This window comes from Spermophilus citellus (assembly GCF_964194105.1).
Source record: "Spermophilus citellus genome assembly, chromosome: 13".
Taxonomy (NCBI): domain Eukaryota; kingdom Metazoa; phylum Chordata; class Mammalia; order Rodentia; family Sciuridae; genus Spermophilus; species Spermophilus citellus.
Genome location: NC_138193.1, coordinates 94,424,833 through 94,442,298, shown reverse-complemented (window position 1 = coordinate 94,442,298; position 17,466 = coordinate 94,424,833). Strand labels below are relative to the sequence as shown.

At 49.0% G+C, this 17,466-nt stretch overlaps 1 protein-coding gene across 1 annotated transcript in view; it reads left to right on the top strand.

The window, feature by feature from the left end:
* The window catches only part of BABAM2 (BRISC and BRCA1 A complex member 2), a 417,514-nt gene extending 401,285 nt beyond the window's left edge, over positions 1-16,229 (top strand). Inside the window, exon 12 of the mRNA XM_081264501.1 lies at positions 15,844-16,229. Within this exon, the coding sequence (XP_081120627.1) occupies positions 15,844-15,907 (64 nt within the window). The 3' untranslated portion in view covers positions 15,908-16,229. The remainder of the gene's footprint in view (positions 1-15,843) is intronic.
* The last annotated feature ends 1,237 nt before the right edge of the window (positions 16,230-17,466 follow it).

The following is a 17,466-nucleotide window of genomic DNA, read 5'->3' as shown; positions in this document are numbered from 1 at the left end:
TGGAAAAATCCACCTCCAAGCAGGTAGCTTTTAACCTCAGTTTCAGGGGAAGAATCTGTGCATGTAACATGAGGTGAAAATTAAAACAAAGCAGGGTGTGGGTTGGAGCAGAACAGCACCCTTGGGCTTAAGAATGACTTTGACCTCTTAGTCCTCCCAGACTGGAATGATTATCCAGCTGCCAGATAGTTCTTAGAAGAATCATTTTATTAAATGGTGTCACTGGCAAGGTGGTATTAACCCTAAGACCAGCTTTATCTGAACACTGTAGAAGCAAACTTGACCATGCAGGCACAGCCAGCCCACGTGGAAGCCCAGAGCAGCGATCATGGGATCTTCCACTCTTTTTATTTTCTTGTTCTTGCCACAACCTGTCATGAGACCAAGAAAACTTGTTTTGAAAATGCTTGACAGCCCAAACAACCTGTCCTCAGCCCTGGACCAGAGGGCCCGTCCTCTCTGGCCATTTATGTGCTGTTAGGTGTCTGGCCAGCTGCTGACTGGAAAAAATGAATTTGCTGTTTTCTTCTCATATTGTTCCCAGGCAAGTGCCAGTGGCTTTCCAGTTCTCTTTTCCCTTTTTTTTCCTGCCCTTCGCCAGACACACTTTAAGACTGTACCTGAGTCTAACTGATGAGTGAACATTGGCAACATCTGCCCAGGAGGCTCCAACCCGCATGTTCTAGCTCTGCAAGCCAAGCTTTGTCCAGGGTCAACTTTCCCAATCCCATTAGGTTTAGCCTGGACAAAGGTTTCAACCCATAATTTCCCACTCGCTTCATGGTTCTCAGTAGGGAAGTTAAGCATCTTAGTCAAAATCTCCAGTTATCCAAATGGCCATTTTGTCCTCTACTTTGGTGGCTCTCAGCCTGCAGGATGTATCTCTGTTCCTCCCTCCGTGCCTTATAAGCCCAGTCCTGGTCTCCAGAGGGACCTGAAATGGCCCTATGACTGTAGGCCCTTCACTTCACCTCTCCTCTGCACAGGGAGGGGTTAGACTGGATAAAGGACTGGCAAACAGCTCAATGGCAAAGCTACGAATACACCTATTTTATGAATAAAGTTTTATTGGAATACGACACACCCATTGATTTACATCTTGTACTTTGGCTGTTGACACTATAGGACAGGCTTGAATTGTTGCAACAGAACATATGGTCTGTAGAGCTGAAAACTTTTATGTATTATCTGGACCTTAATGGGAAGTTTGCTGGTATCTGGACTGGATGGTCTCTGGGTTTCCAAATCCAGTATTCTAGGCTTTTGCTCTGCAGCCGTTCTCTTACAGGAAGAGATCCCAAAAGTAACTAGTTAGGGACTAGCTACAAAAAAAAAAGGCCTCTTTATTTTTTCCCTGTGGTACCTGGTGATACAGAGCAGGCTTTGACATTGTTGAACTCTGAAAGGGTGAGGTTTATTTTGCTGTATGTCTGTATTTGTTTATTGGTCTGGTGACTCTGGCACCCATGGTATCCACCAGTTTGGGAAAAAAAAATTCCGCCAGCTGTGTAGATTTGACTGTGCTCCTTGGCATGGTTCAAAGGCAGGGCATGCTTTTGGACCCACGTGAAAGGGCATGCTGATCTGCTTGGTTAGCATGGCAGGAAAGGGAACCGAAGGCGGCCTTTGAGAACCTGTTCGTCTACCCAAACCTTGTCTTACCCCTGCTCTCTCTTAGCAGTAGGAGGGTGAGCATAGCTAAGTGGTGGGCAATTGGAAGACGGCATTAAGAAAAGCAGGAGTAGGTTTAAGAAGATGCCTTCAAATGCAGCCTAGAGAAGGAACTTCTTCCCCCAAGACCAAGCAAGATTCTAGCTTACAGAATTTGCATCCCACTGTTGTTCCCCATGTGTCTGTCTGTACCAGATACCTAATAGAGAACCGGAAACACAGAATTGAATCTAGAAGAAAAGAAACCTGTGTGCAAATTAGAAAAAGGCCCCCCTTTGGGTTAATACAGTTTGACTGGTAGCTCCAGGTAAAGCAAAAGCTGACCCTTTCTCTGGGCACACGTCCCTGTGCAAACACACAGCCTAGCAAGCTGAACACAGGCTAGATTTTAGCCCCCACCTGCTCCTAGGGCCCAGGTGCCACACTCCCAAATGCAGCAGCTCATGGGACCCTGCCACAGTACTCTTGCCAGCAATAGTAGGTTAACTCTAATTGGCCTTGGCCTTGGAGACCATAGCACACTGGGCTGGCCCCAGGCACACCCCCTTCATACCTGTCCCCTGCAGCAGGGCTTCGGTGCCAGCGTGGCTCCCAGGCTCAGGGTCAGAGGATGAGTGCCCTGTGACTGGGAGCTCTGTAGGCCTGATAAGTTCAGGTGCTAATGTTGGAGAGCCCAACCCCTGGCTCTTCCTTGCCAACTTCTGACCTAAAACTGGCTTAGCTTAAGGAATGCACATGATTTTCCACGTGACACAGTTCCATCTCCAGGGCAGCACACTAGCAGCACAAAGAAATGTTCTCAGAGGTCCAGAATAGATGGATTCTTGGTGGGGACAAACTGACCTCACTCCCAAGGCATGGGGTTCCATGCTGCTCAGCACGTGTAATGACATTTCGCTGGGACACCTTCCTCTGCAGGATATGTTGTCAGAGCAGTTTTGAGAAGGCTTTGATGAACTCTCGGTGGGTGACACAGCATTGTGAACTCCTCAGCTCAAGCTGAGAACTGTACTCAGGCTGGCTGTGTGAATGAATCTTGAAAGATTCCTCTTCCACCCTTCTCGCCCTGCATCTGTCAGCAGGTTCCAGAGATCAGAGGCTAGAGGAGTGGGAAGAAGGAGACTGAGAGCCTGTGGTAGCTGAGGACTTAATGTGAATCTCTGTCCCTATCTCAGTTTTAAAAGACAATGAGAACACGTAGGAATGCAGTTTATCATGATCATGAGCCCCTGAAGTGTGCAGAGCACATGCTAAGGAATGGTGCCTCTTGTGGGCACAGCACTTCCTTCTCTGTGGCCTTGAAAGCTGGAATTGAGAAGATGAAGGATGGATATGTACACCAGCTTCCCTCATTGGAAAGGGGGAAGGTAGGCCAGTAAGGTCAACATGGGATTGGCTGTGTACAGTAGCATGGGACCATAGCTCAGGGCCCGAGAGAAAGACACCTGCCTATTGACAGATGTTCCTAATTTTAAAAACAACTGCTGCTGGTTATCAGGCTATGATGTTACCCCTGTAACATTTAGCTGCAGCGAGCTATGGTCAGACGTGGGCTTGGAGCAGTGCCTAGAAAGGCCCATGGAGACACCCATGCCACACTCTTCCTGCTCAGTCAGCCCTCAGTGACCACAGAAGGCCCAGAAGACACTCCTGAACCAGCAGTGTGCTGATGGCCGGGCACTGACTCCCTCTGTCTTTCCCTGTGCCTGGCCTTGGGCAGGTGACTTCCCCTTGGAATCTATTTTACATGCATGATTTTTTGGATTAAAATTTGCTATTTTACAAACATTATAAACTGCAAAATACCAAGTGTCAAGTTAGTTCATTCGTGTATTCAACAAATATTGGAAAGCTACTAGGTGCCAGGCACCAGTTAGACAGTGGCTGTGGGTGTTTCAGGCCCTTGGCAATAATGGTTGCTGAATTGAAATGAAGCAGGAGTTCCTCGGTGTGTGTGTATGTCTGTGTGTGGCTGTCTGCTGGCAGTGGAGTGAGGAGGAATGGAAAGTATGAGGTTTGAGGTCTTACCATGTGCCCTGCACTGTCATCTTACCACAGCTGCAGTGGAGAAAGAAATGGAGACCCAATGACTTCCCCAGACACAAATTTGGATCCAAATTTGAATTTTGTTCTCTCTGAGTCCAAGATCCATGTTCTCTCTGCAGCAGATAGGGAATAATTACAGGGTGTTCTCCTTGCCCCAGAATGATACCAAGAGGTTCCATCTCTAGTCTTCTCCCAATCATCTCCCAAATTAAAGGCCCAGGTCAAATCCAAGCCAAAAATGATCAGCCCTGATTGTAGATCAGAAAGTAAGAATCATGGGAAATCAAAACAGAATAAGGCTGTGTCACCACAAGCCAAACCTCCTGCTCATATGTGGTGCAGGTTTTAGGAAAGCAACAGCCTTTAACGCATGCTCGAAATTCCTTCCACAGTAAACCACTGTGAGAAAAATCTCACCCAAACACTGTGCTCTTGGCAGAGTGAGGGTGGGTATCTTTTCAAGCAAACCAGTGAGGACCCAGAAATCACTCTAGGGAGCTCTTGGTGGCCCCAGAAGATGTAGCTGTTTGAAGATAAACTTATCAAAGGATTTCATTTGCCCTGTGCCTTCAACCCCACTCTTGACACACCCCTTGCCTCCAACCATCTGGTGCGGAAGATCATGGCATTCCATGTCCTTGTATCGGTTGCCAGCTCAGCACTGATGCATCCTCTTCTCATGTTTAACCCCAAGTATTTATTCTGATAAAGTAGGGTTAAAAAAGAAGAAAGAAAAAAAAACTAAAGAGATTATTATCTGGCTTGGTCTCAATAAACTAGTCTCTGGAATTGACTGTTATTTATAGACTTTAAGAACAGATCTGTGGTAGCCCAGTGGAGGAGCACTTGCCTAGCATCCGTGAGGCCCTGGGTTCAATCTCCAGAACCCACATATGCACAAAGACTAGATCCTTGGAAGGAAGAATATTCATTCAGACAGTCATTGAACAGAAAGTTAGGGTATGTCTGTATCACCGGGATGCAGCTCCCCAACATAAACCAGTTTATTTAAAATCTGGGCAGACATAGAATCCAGGGACAGTGATACCCAGGGCACTTCTTGCACAGTGCTCAGGAGACAGCCTGTCTTCAAGGCCCAGTGTGGAGCCTCCAGCTGCCCCACCACTCAGTTCTCGAGGCCTTGCTGCATCTTGAAGTCTGAGCCACCAAGTTCTGCCCAATGTTGATCACAGAGGCCAACAGCTTGTATGCCAGAGACATCTACCCACACCCCCCAGATAGTTTATGTAGAAAAGCTGTTGCAGAGAGTGGAAGCAGGCCTGTGGGCAGGAGTCCAAGGGACCCGATTGCAGTTCCAGAGAAAGAAGAACATTCTTAGATATGGCTGGAAGTACTGAGCTGTCACAAAAGGTGCTCAGGAAGATCACCCCTCAGAGAGCTGCTAGGACAGGCCCTGCCTTGCACAGCCTCCTGAGACCTCTCCCAACTGTGAGTTTCTCTGATTAAAGCCAGATGAATGGCTCAGCAGTGCACACTGGGGAACTTGGAGGCAGGAGGAATGGTTGGCCTCAGCAGGCTCCATGAATGCTCAGGCCAGGCCTTAAGAGGGTAGCTTTTGCGTAGGTGGAAAGGCCCCCCAACTTGTTTCATGGCCCAGGAAAGTACCCTTTACCTGCAAAATAAAGGGGCTCCTACTTAGCTGGCTCCCAGACTTGCAAAGGAAAATTAATTATTGTTTGTGATGCACTTTAAGATTCCCCCGATGAAAGACCTTGTGTAAATGCAAATTATTATTATTGTCATTAAAGGTGCTAGACGTCTGGCCTGCTGCATAATGCCCTGGCATAGCTATAAGCAGAAAAGAAAGCAAACTTGAGGCAGAAAGTTTGCTCAATATCAGCATTGAGTGGGCCAAGGAGGGCTTGGCCTGAAAGAGGATCAGCCAAACTCCTTGGCTCCTTTCCAGGGTTAGGTTAGCATGCAGCTCTCTGCCCTGGGAGTCAAGTGTCTGTGTGTCCCCTGAGGGCCAGGGCCCTGCTCACATGCATTCCTTTAGCCTTGCAGGAACCAGCCCATTCCTAAGGTGGGAGCTATCCATGAGTCTGTGAATGTTTGCTTGTCTGCAGCCTTGAAGGATGGAAGAAAATGACCAGGATGGATACTGACCATCATTCTTGGAATCCTAAGTCAGATTGGGAGACAACAGGGGCATATTTAGAAACCTCAGATGTGTACAGTGCCTTGCTGAGACTTATTAAGGCTTTTGAGGGAACCCCTCTAGCAGAGCACAGGGAGAGGTCACTTATTAAATTACTGCTTCCACTTAAGAAACTGACACTTAAGAAACTGACTTGGATTGATACCAAAGTGATAATCAACATCAACAATAATGGGTAATAGTATACTGAATCCAGCATGGTCTCCAAAACCATCCCTTCCCTCTACAGTTGAGACATCTGGGGCACAAGACAGGTGAAGTGGCTCATCCTAGGTCACATAGCCAATGAGAAGCAGAGCTGCAGTGACTCAGTATTCCCAGTTCCTGGTCCCTATTGTTGATCATGTTGGGACAATGTGTTCCATTTAGAGCCCTTTGCAGAAGTTTTACTTCTCAGCCAACCTAGGGGGTTTTATGATGCCAGATGACTTCCAAATTAAAGGAAGCTTCCACATACCCTTTGCCCTTCTGGGACTTATTACCTAGAGAACTTTCATGGTGCCTCCCATGTCACCTGGGTGGGCTGCGTGTGCCCTTCTTGATCTTTCTTTTTCTCTCCCAGACATTCAGAGTTCACTAGTCCCAAGAGCCAGATGGGCAAGCAAGAGGGAGGTCAAGTTCATCCCTTTGTCCCTCATTATCAGAGTAATAATTCTATTTAGAAACAGCTTCCCAGTGCAGGTCCCAAATGGGGGTTTAAGGTACTGGTCAACACCTCTAGACACACAGACCTACAAGAAGAGGGAGGGCCATTTAGAGGGTTTTTCAAGAGCAAATGTGGGTATAATGGGGGTTGGCAGTAAATAGCTCCTGAAATTCATCATTGGGTTATTGGCAATTCTAGTGAAAATGTTAATGGAGGAGGCCAAAATTCAGCTAAAATGATGTTAGGGAGGGAAAAGACCACCAAATCAAAATATCTTAGGAATCATATATCTTACTCCCTCATGTAGATAAGAAAATGGAGGAGTGAGTCACATGACAGAGCCAGGGCTTCCATTTCAACTGCCAGCCAGTTTTCCACTGGAAATTATGGCAAGGTGGAAAGAATGTGTTCTTTGAAGTCAGGCAGCTCTGGATTCATAAATAGCATTGCCCGTTAGCTGTGTGATCTTAGAAAAGTCACTTGTCATCTTTGAATCATAGATTTCTCACTAGCAAAGATAGACGCTGACCCTGTAGTGGGCCTGTTAGAAGAGTAGGTGTCAAGGAGTACAGATGAAAACCAACTCGAGGCCTAGCATGTAGTGACATCTCCTTTCCTTATATTGCAGCTTCCAGACTCTTCTACCATAGTCCACAGGAAGATATGTATATCAAATCCTAAGTCAGTGTATTTAACTCAAACAAAAGTTTCATAAAACTGTATTTCTCCCTGCCAGCGAGGTGTACTCTGACCTGACCTCACTTCATTTCAGTGCTGATCAGGGCCCACAAAATGGATCTCACAGCCCTCTGTTTAAACAAGCCCACTTTTCTACTGTGTGTGGATATCATTTATCCACACTGTTTGCCTACCCTTTCTTTCCTGCCCTCTTTCTCTAATGAACACCTGGGGCCACAGAGCTACCTGTTGATGTCAAATGCAGAGACAGTATGTGCGGGGCCCTGGGCTGGGGCTGAGTAGAATGAGTCCTGTGGACCCACAAAGCAGGTGGTCGGCCCTTCCCCACCCATCTAGTGCACCTGTCATGATTTGAGAGGACCCACAAGGCCTCTACCTGCCAGAAGTTCAGGTTCCCCCAGCCTGTGTGGATTTGCCCCACACTTATTCCAGCAGAGCCTACCTCCAGTTCCCACTGTAAGAATAACCCTTTTCTCTAAAGATCATCGTCTCCAGAAGACCATTGCACCCACCCCAGCAGGGAGGGTAGCCCTCGGCACACTCTCCTATTGAATAATCTCATCTTTTGGAATTGCTGCTTTTCGGTCTAAAGCCAGAGAGCCAGACATCTGGGGATATTATTTCAGCCATAGAGTGAAGGGTTGATAGTGAAAGGGGATGGACCGTGGCCATCTTGCTGTTCCTCCCACTACATCTTTGAGGGCCATCTGTGAACACCTACCCAGGAAGATGAAGATACAGATTGCTAGGCTGACCAGAAGCCAACAGGCAGGGCCCCAGGCAGCTGAGGAAGATGTGAGCTACATGCTGAGATCTGATGGAAGAAGCCAGATTGACTACCAGGCAAACAACACCTGAGATCCCCAGACTAGCTCTGTGGGGAGGAGAAGATTGTTTTATGCCCCATTGAGTTGAGGTCCTAAGTATTCTCTCTGTCCTTTGAGACTAGGACTAGACCACGGGTCTAGACTGATCCCTGGCAGGGCTAAGCAGAAGCCTTGAGGCATGGTCCCTGCCAGAGTGTGACTTGGGGCCTGGACCCCACACTCCACATGGTCAGCCCTGCTGGTACCATGAGCACTTCCCCTTGAGGGCCTTCCTTGGTTTTCCCCCTTTTGCTGACTAAAAAGTGGAGGGTGATCTGTGACCTCGGTAGTGACTCACTGCCATCAGACAGTGGCCACTTCTGCCCAGCAGGTGAGTCGCCTTTTTCATGGCCACAACTGTGGTTAGGTCCTGCATTCTCCATGGACATCCATGTGGCCACCATCATGGCCTGTGCTGAACTCCTGCTTGTACAGCCATGGGCAGAGCAGACAGTGGACCTGACACCCAGGCACACAAGACACGTGGAGACGGGAAGAGCAGATGAGCACAGGACTGGGGCTCTGCTTTGGTCCCCAGGGCCCAGGCAGCACCATGTTCCTTAGCATGCTCCCATGCCTACTACCTGGCCTTGGCCCCAGCCCAGCTAACTATGCCCCATTGTCCCAGCCTTTCTCACTGCCCATGTAGCCACAAGGCCACCATAGCCTGTCACCAAGCAGGTTAGGATGGAAGCAGTGTCCACCTGACAGGAAGGAGACGGAGCACTCACCCACACTCTGCCTACTAGCTCTGGGCCAGGGGCAGGCTGCATTGATCCACGTACCAAATTGCAGCTCACCTGCTGTGAGGCCCTCAAGGGGAGCATCAGGGACACTGAAGATGAAGTGTTCCCAGATTTGGCCCTCTATCCAGGGACTGCATAGAAGGCCTATGTGACATATAATTGTTACCTGCCATAGTAGGGGGACCATTGCAACCTGTCCTCAGTTTTGCACCCAGCCCTCAGTTTTCCCTTCCCTGTCCTGATTGACTGTGTGGAGGTTTCCTTCTGTTATAGAATTCTGCCATTCTAAATTATATCTTCAAATAAGCCAAATATTTGCATTTGTTTGAGAAATCTGCATTGAGCTGCTATGTGTTGGGTACTAGGCTTGGGGCTGGGGATGCAGAGATGGGCATATGTGACCAGCAGTCTTATCCTGCAGGGGCTTGTAGGCATGTGTGAGAGGAGGGTTCATATGTGACAGATATATGCACACTGAGATGGAAGCCCTTGGAGAAGGCCAGCCTGTGGCCAAGGAGGCTTAGGGGCCCATTAGGATTCCCTGTCCCTGTCCTAATGGAATTCGGCCAGCTGGTCCTGTGTTTTCCTCCTTCCCTGTCTCAAACACTGCACCCAGGAACAGAGAGACCTGCAGCCCCTGGGAGCAAGTCCTGGCCACTACAGTTGCAGAAACTGGCTGCAAACTGTGTTACCCCAAAAGAACTGGCAAGCTCCAGACAGCTTCAGAGAGAACGCTAGGTAATTTTGATCACTTTAATATTTTTAAATACCCTGTGATTTGGCAGAAACCAGATTTCATCCCAATACTTTGATGTCTAGAAATGGATCTCTGAAACAGCATTCACTTTAACTCAGCACATACTGAAAGTATAGTCTCAGCCTCCTCACAGCAAAAGCTGTGTAAAGCAGTCTAGACAGGAATCTAAATATCGAAAACCAAGGCAGACCATGGCTAGGCTAAAGTTAGTGCCCAGTGTGCTGTGGATCCAGTGGAGGGGAAATGGAGTCCAGCTGAGGGTAAGGCCTTCTGCAGGAAGCTGTAAGCTGTGATCCAGTGTGATATCAAGCCTTTGCCTCTCAAGTGTGTTAATTCCTCATTTGACAAGCTTAGATCCCCTGCAAACAAACCAGGCCTACTCACAGGTTGGTGCATTTAGCAGGAGTGTGTATGGGGACTGTCACAACCACTTGTTTGTTCCTAAAGCCAGAGAGCCAGGCTGCCATCACCCAGGGCACTACTACAAAACAAACTCCTCTCATGCCAGTCACTTGCTCACCAGGGCACCTGAGTCGAATGGGTAGTTGTGTCATGTGGGCCTTTGGAGAGTTTGGGGTGGGGGGCGCATTGAGATAGCACCAAGTCTCTTTGTAGAGATCCTATTGTAGGGAGGATGCTTTGACATGAGGCGAGGACCCTGAATGAGTCAGTATTTACAGTGGTGGTTCAGGACAATGAGGACAAGGCAAGACCACGAGGCATGATTAGCGGGACTTGTCTTACACTATTTACAGGACTGCTTTGATTTTCAGACCACAATCGGTTTTCATATGACTGATTAAAAACATGTGCCGGTTGAAATCACAGCTGCAGAATAAAACTGGAAAAAGCAATGAGATTTAGATGTTTGGAACTTGCCTCTATTTGCAGAAATGACCTCTGACTTGATTTATATGTTCTTGATTTCCTGACAGGGAGGGTCATGTCCCTGGACCACTTCTCCCACCATCCCCACCCCCCAACTACATTGGCCTGGCTCTAGCAAACATCATATGTCTCATCTTACAATTGCCCAAAGAAAAGCATTTTTGAGTTGCAGAATTCAAGTCCTGTTTTGGAAGAAGACAATTGTTTAGGCTTTGGCAAAATGAAAAGGTCTACCCAAGGACCAGGCTGACTGACATTGCCCTTTTCTTGGCAGGCAGAGCCACATGATTCTTAACATCTTTCTGGCCAATAGCTGTGACCTCCTCCCTGATCCAACCTTTGACTGCACACAAGGAGATGTCCTGCAGGTGCGGGCAGAAGACAAGGACCTGTTGGTGCCTCTGACTGCAGTTTGCCCTTATATACCAACAGTATGCCACAAGCAGCTCAGGACTAAATTTTAAAAGATGCACAATATAGCAGTGGCTTTGGCTGAGTGACCATCTTTGTGCCTCTCATTACCCGATCAATACAATAAATGAGAAGGGAGGGGCCCATCCAGGGAACCCCAGGGAAAAGTATGAACTGAGGCAGGGACCTTAGGACCTCTCTCCACATACGTTTCTCTCTTCTGCAATTGCACATGCTTGTGGCTGTTTCTAGAATTCCATTAGATCCAACTTGGTACCCATGGTAACTGTTGGCATTATTGATCATCTGTATGCCAGGTACCATGCCAAGTGTATACTTGGACCATCTCATTGAATCCTCACAAGAACCCTCTAAGGCAGGCACAATCAATTTCCACTTTACAGATAAAGAACCTAAAGCTACAGTCACTTGCCTAAGGGATCCCGCTAGCAAGGAGCATGGCTAGGCCTGCAGCTCAAGTCTGGCTGGCCCCAGGGCCTATGTTCTCCACTCTTGCCATATCCAGCAGCATGTGGCATGGAGATCCTCCGCTCAGTCCTCACCTGTGTAGATGAGGGAATGGAAGCCTAGAGAGGGGCACACTGATGCTGGGCCCCAGGACTAGAAAAGTGGAGCCTTTGAGCATCCTGACTCTGGTCCAGGGACTCTGCTCCCCTCCCTGTGCTGTGCCTGTGAGCTGAAGCCTTGGCCACCTCCCCTCCTGCTCTCAATTTGTGCAGAACCCACCTAGCCTTGGCCTTGGATCTGTTCTCTAGGCTTTATTCTTCTGAGACTTGAAATGGACTAAGTTATGATTTTCTGAAACCCTGAGTAAAGCAGCTGAGGTCAGTGAAGAGGGTAAGAATCTCATTTGTCCTCAAGTATCCTGAGCTCTAATTTGGCCTAAAAATAGATTCCCTTCCAGTGTGAGTACAGTGAGGGGCTTAGCTAACTCCAGGCCTCTCTCCTGTGGGCCCCCCCCTTGGCTACCTAATGAGGAGACTCCAGCACATACTTCCAAAGCTTACCATACATTTTGCCTTTGGGTCACAGATTTTTTTAAAAAAGATAACTAGTGCCATTAGCAAGCTTCACTCTGGGAAGCTCTCCATTTTCTCTGATAAAAAGTGAAATAAATGAAAGCAGTGCTTTAAAAACATCTATAAATGGTGGGAGCCAGTTGTCATTTTTCCCCTTCTCTCCCCTCCCTCCCCCTCAACTGACTTGACAAGGATCCAAGTTGGGAAGCACCCACTGCAAACAGCTGGTAGCACCCTGCCTTTAAATAGCCCTCACTGCGCTTCCCTTTGGTAGCACGCAGTTTGCCCTGGCAGGGAAAGCCTGGGACACACAAGAAACTGTGGAACTTTCTGCAAATGAGAGTGTGCCTGTCAAGCTTGCTCCCTCTTGCCAAGACCCTTTGGTGTAAGGAGCTTGCAGCCCCTGTCCTCAGAAGTTTCCAAGGAAAAACTGAGCTGGTGGATTAGCTTCAGGTCCCATGAGGGGTGGTGGAGAGCCCCTTGGTTGAAGACTGCCAGGGTCAGGCCAGTACCCCGGGAGATCATCGTGGCCAGAACCATCCACTCATCAGGAATGTCAGGGGCCATGGTGTAGATAAGCTGCAGCCTCTCCCTTCCAGCCCTCACCTGGAACATGGCCAGGGTGGGGGCCATCCCATGGCACACTTGAAGCAGTAAAGCAAGAGGCACAGAAGCTGACAGTGACCTGTCCTCCTATGACCCTCAGAACAAGGACCACCAGGCTTTCCCTAGACTGCTGGAAAAGCAGCAGCTGAAACATGTAAGGAATGGAAGGCTGTCACATCTGGGCAGCAGTTGACAGTCACCACACATTTTTCCAAGCGAGCATCGCCTCAGGGTGGGCTTATCACCCCTACTCACCATAGGGAATGAAGACCAGGTCTCCCCTTGGCCCACCCAGTCTCACTCCAGGTCGAGGGTTCCTTCTGCCACCATCATAGTTCCCCTGGTGCATTAAGGATGATTATGGCTGACTGATCACGGGCAAGCGTTTTGGGGTCCTAAGTGTCAGAGAAGGTGACAGCTCAGCTGACTGAGTGCTTTCCATCAGGAGTGGATGGAGGAGGGTGCCTTGTCTGTCTTTCTCAAACAGATTAATTTTTTTTTTCATTGGTGCATAAATTTTACATTGATGGCTTTCTAGGGTTGCTATCTCTCCCACCTTCTTAAACAGTGTGTGATGGACCTACTTTATCTGCTTCTTGCAAACTGGTGGCCATCATGAGCTACATTAATTAGAACCACAAAGCCAGACTGAGTGCTTTCCATGGGCAGCATGCTGAGCCAGGCCTGGGATCCCTGAGAAGAGGACACACCCCACCCCAGCTTTCCATGGGCCAGCAGTGTAAGCCAGTGAGAAGGACATGTATACATGGGACCGGGGCCCTGGAAGAAGAACAAAGAGTGTCTGCATGCAGAAGAGAACTTTCTGGTGGCCAGGGAGGACTTAGGGAGCAGGGGCATCTGGCCTGAATATGCATAAAGCCCAGAGATGAAAAATGGCACATGTGAGCAAGAGCAGGTGGCCACAGTCAGGGGAAGATATGTAGACCTGGGCTCCTGTGCCGGACCATGGAAGGGCTTCATGACATCCTATAGTGGCATGTGGGGGTTCATGACATCCTACATTGGCATGTGTAATTGGGGGCCCTCACACTTTTTCTGGGGAGATAATCCTTTATTAGCTTTTAAGAGGGGTATGAGACCCCAAAAAACATACTAGAGGTCAAATCTTTTTTTTTTTTTTTTAATGAATTGGAGTCGGTAATTGTCACTGACAGTCAGGCTGAGAGTTTAGAGAACATTAAGGTCTTGGTCGGGTTGGTGCAGAGACCACACTCCAGAAAGGGGGAAGCATCTTCTACAGGAGTTTCATTGAACAGTAACAAGACCAGAGCCAGAGATGTCACCCAGGATGGAGGGACATGGGATAAGAGAGGAGATTCACCACAGGGATTTAGGGAATTGTGGGAACTGGGAGCTCCATTGCAGAAGTATCAATTGGACATAGCACTGTCAGCTCTGTAACAGTGATGAAGGTGCCCTGCGGGACAGGCTGGTTTGAATGCCAGAGCAATTTCCAGGTCAGAACGTCCCACAGGTGGTTGGGAATGTGGGACTGGAAGTTCAGGAGGGGAAGGAGGACTGGAAACCAGGCTGAGGAGTGCTCTGCTAAGGATGATGCAAGCCTTCGGTAACCCAGCAACCATGATCTTGACCTTGCTCTGCATGAGGGGAGAGGAGAGCAGGGAGGGACAAGCTCAAGGAAAAATTCCATCTGAAAGAGAGGAAGGAGATCGGTGATGTTCAATGTCATGGAAGTTCCAGGGAAAGAGAACTTCCAGAGAGAGGAGCCAACATTTAACTGCTGCAGAGAGGCTGTGTGGCGGCTAGGATTGAGAAAGAGCCAGAACATTCACAGAGGCCCAGTTGGAAAGAGTCTCAGTTGACTTGGTGGGGAAGAGGCAGTGAAGCAGCATCAGTAACTTCATCCACTGGTCTAGAGTGCCCCCAGGTCTGTTGAGTGATGGGGGCCATTACCCCACACACAGGGGATCCCTGTTGAGCTAGCTGTCTTCTAGGTAGTTTTCTGTTGTCTTCTTGCAGGCAGTTTGGTGTACATTGTTGCTTCTCACTACTGAGGCAAACCTGCCTCCTGCCTTTAAGGTAGCTCCGCCATGCCTGATTTGATGCTTCTGATCTTCTGGGAGCCAGAGGCCAGTAGTCAGGCTTATTAGAATCATATTCTAAATAAAACAGACTGTGTGGTGACAGGTTTTCCTGGTGGCCCTTCCCAGTTCTCGTCACTGTTCTAGAGGGCGAGATTGCTGAGTGAGCCACCTCTGTGTATGTAAAGCGTCACCATGGTTGTGTGGGAGTTGGTGGGGGTCTAAGAGGTAAGTCTGGGTAACCAGGGCCCCCGTCTCTGCAGCTCCTTCCTACCAACAAGCCTCGGCTCTTGCTGGGTCCTTTGCCCATAATGCCCACTCCTCCCTCACAGATCCGCCCTTGCCACAGCACCTCCAGAGATGCTCTTGCCACCTGGCATGGTATTACTTCTATGTCTGCTACCTCCTCTGAGTGTTCCCTCATGGCAGGTGCCATGCCTGGGCCATCTTACGCTCCAATTCAGCACATGGCACAGAACGGGCTCAGCTCATGCACACCTCCTGGTGTGGAATGTGGCCCCGTTTCTATAGATCAGACATTGGGTATCCAGAAGCCCATATGATTTGCCCCAGATCCTGCCACCACGTCTTTGGAGAAGTTTCTTTTAAAAATACTCAGCCCCCAGGCTGGGATATAGCTCAGTTGGTAGAGTGCTTGTCTTGCATGCACAAGGCCCTGGGTTCAATCCCCACACCACCAAAAAAAAAAAAAAAAATAGCCTGGCTTTCTTTCCAGTGGACCAGACTGCTTATGTGTTTGAAAATAAATGCAGATCCTGTCTCTATTATAAATTCTTATTAGGTCCTCTTTGTGTATATGAAGGCAAGTGTTCAATTGAGGGGAAAGTGCAATTCCGCTGATATTTCAGACTGCTGAAATGATAGGGTGGTTGAAACAGACACTCTGTGTTATGGCTTGGATCAGGTCATTGTCTTAGTTCTGGGAACGGACAGCAAAGCCTGAGTCCTGATGTGTCTTGAATCCGCAGCCAGGAAGATCTGTGTACCTGCCCTTAAAATATCCATGAGAGAGAACACAGCAGTGAGCTGCATGCACCTCCCTGGGAAAAATCCAGAGGCTTTGCATTGGCAGAGGAGAAAAATCCACCCCAAGATGCACAAACAATAAATAACAACTGTTCTGAATTAGGGTGAAAAGCTCTGAGTTGCACTTTTTTTCAAGTTGTACTAACCACAATTTTTTTTCTCCCTTCTTTCCCACCAGGGCTTATTTCAAAACCTTTGTCCCTCAGTTCCAGGAGGCTGCATTTGCCAATGGAAAGCTCTAGGAAACACCAGTGTTGAGAGGGGGCCAGCCAGACTGCTCGGCCCACATGCGTGTCAGCACCCATGGCTGCTTCCTGGAAGCCACTTGGAATTCATGGCAGTTGTGTCACTCGCACGGCAGCTTTGCGTGCCCCAGACGGCCCCGCTTGCTGGAACCCAAACTTGAGCTGGCTGGTGGTACCCTGAATCCTAGCACCCTCCATTGCTGGTTGCTCCCTCTCTCCCCTGTTCTTTATATTTCTTAGCTGGAAGAAATAAACTCACAGACCATGATGCAGTAACTTTCCAGGGAGAGTTAAGACATCATAAACATACCTACCTTCTTCCAAAGTCTTTGTCTCCGAGACTTCTGTTAAGCTATAAGGTTGGCCAGCCCTTGGCTTTATTTTCCCCCCTGAAATGAGCATCTTACCCATGTGGCCCTTGGAGTTGTTTTACCAGGGGAGCCCCAAAGGGAACGGGTTCTGGGCCTGTGGGGCTGGTGAGGCTGCTTCTCCTTCCTGTATTTCCAGTGCAGGAATATTGTCAGGAGGCTGGAGAACAGACCTCCTGGCTGGGCTGCCAGATGAGGAGCTGCCCCGCTCTGGGTTCACCAGGGGGCACTGCCCCCCACCTGAAACCTTGGAATCCCCAGGACACAGAGCAGTCTGTGTCCCCTCTGTGATACAAGGAGGGGGCTGGACCAGACCATGGCCTCGGCTCATCAGAGTTCCCTGGGAGGTTTCTAGTTCCTCCTGTAGGCCTCTTGAACCATATTCTTATAAACTGGGATGTGGGTGTCTGGATCTTGGTGAAACTCCCCAGGTGACTGTCCTGGGAAGTGGCCCTGACCCACTAAGCCAGCTGGCCTGGATTCTCTTCTGACCTGTCCAGCAGCTGCCCACAGGACGGTGCCTCTCTGCTCAGGGCAGCTGGGTACCAAGCTGCAGATCCCCTGTACAGCTCCATGGCACAGTCCCTTAGGATTGTTCTGGCCACCCTCTGCCTGTGGAGGCACATGCGTTGGGCTCTGCTGTCCCCTGAGCCAAGAGCTGAGGGAGCCAGACCTTGCGCTGCATTCAGTAGGCATTTCTAGCTCTGGTTCTAGTAGAGGGTGGCCCGCAGCGTGGAATGGGTGAGCTCACATGGACTGGACCCTCCACATTCCAATAGCCACTCAGCCCTGGCAGTAGCCTATAGCAGGCGATGTGATCTGTTGCCCTCTGCCCCTGCCAATTTCTAGGGGTCCACACGTACTCAGGCTGGCGGGATAATTAAGAACTCCCTCACGTACCAGCAAAGCTCGTGCACTCTAAGTCAGAAGTATTGTCACAGACATGGGCCCAGTGCATCCTTACAGCAGACCTGAGATATCAGCAAGTGAGTAGAGTTGGCCCTGTCCCCCAGATAAGGAAAGAGGATCAGAGAAATTAAGTGAGTCACCCAGGATCACCAACCAGGCAGTGCTGGCATCAGGACTGAGCCCAAGCTCCTGGCTTCCAGTCCCATGCCACCTTTCACATACTTCACTGCTCTGAGGTTATTTTTATTTCCCAGAAAAAAAATGAGGTACTATGTGTTG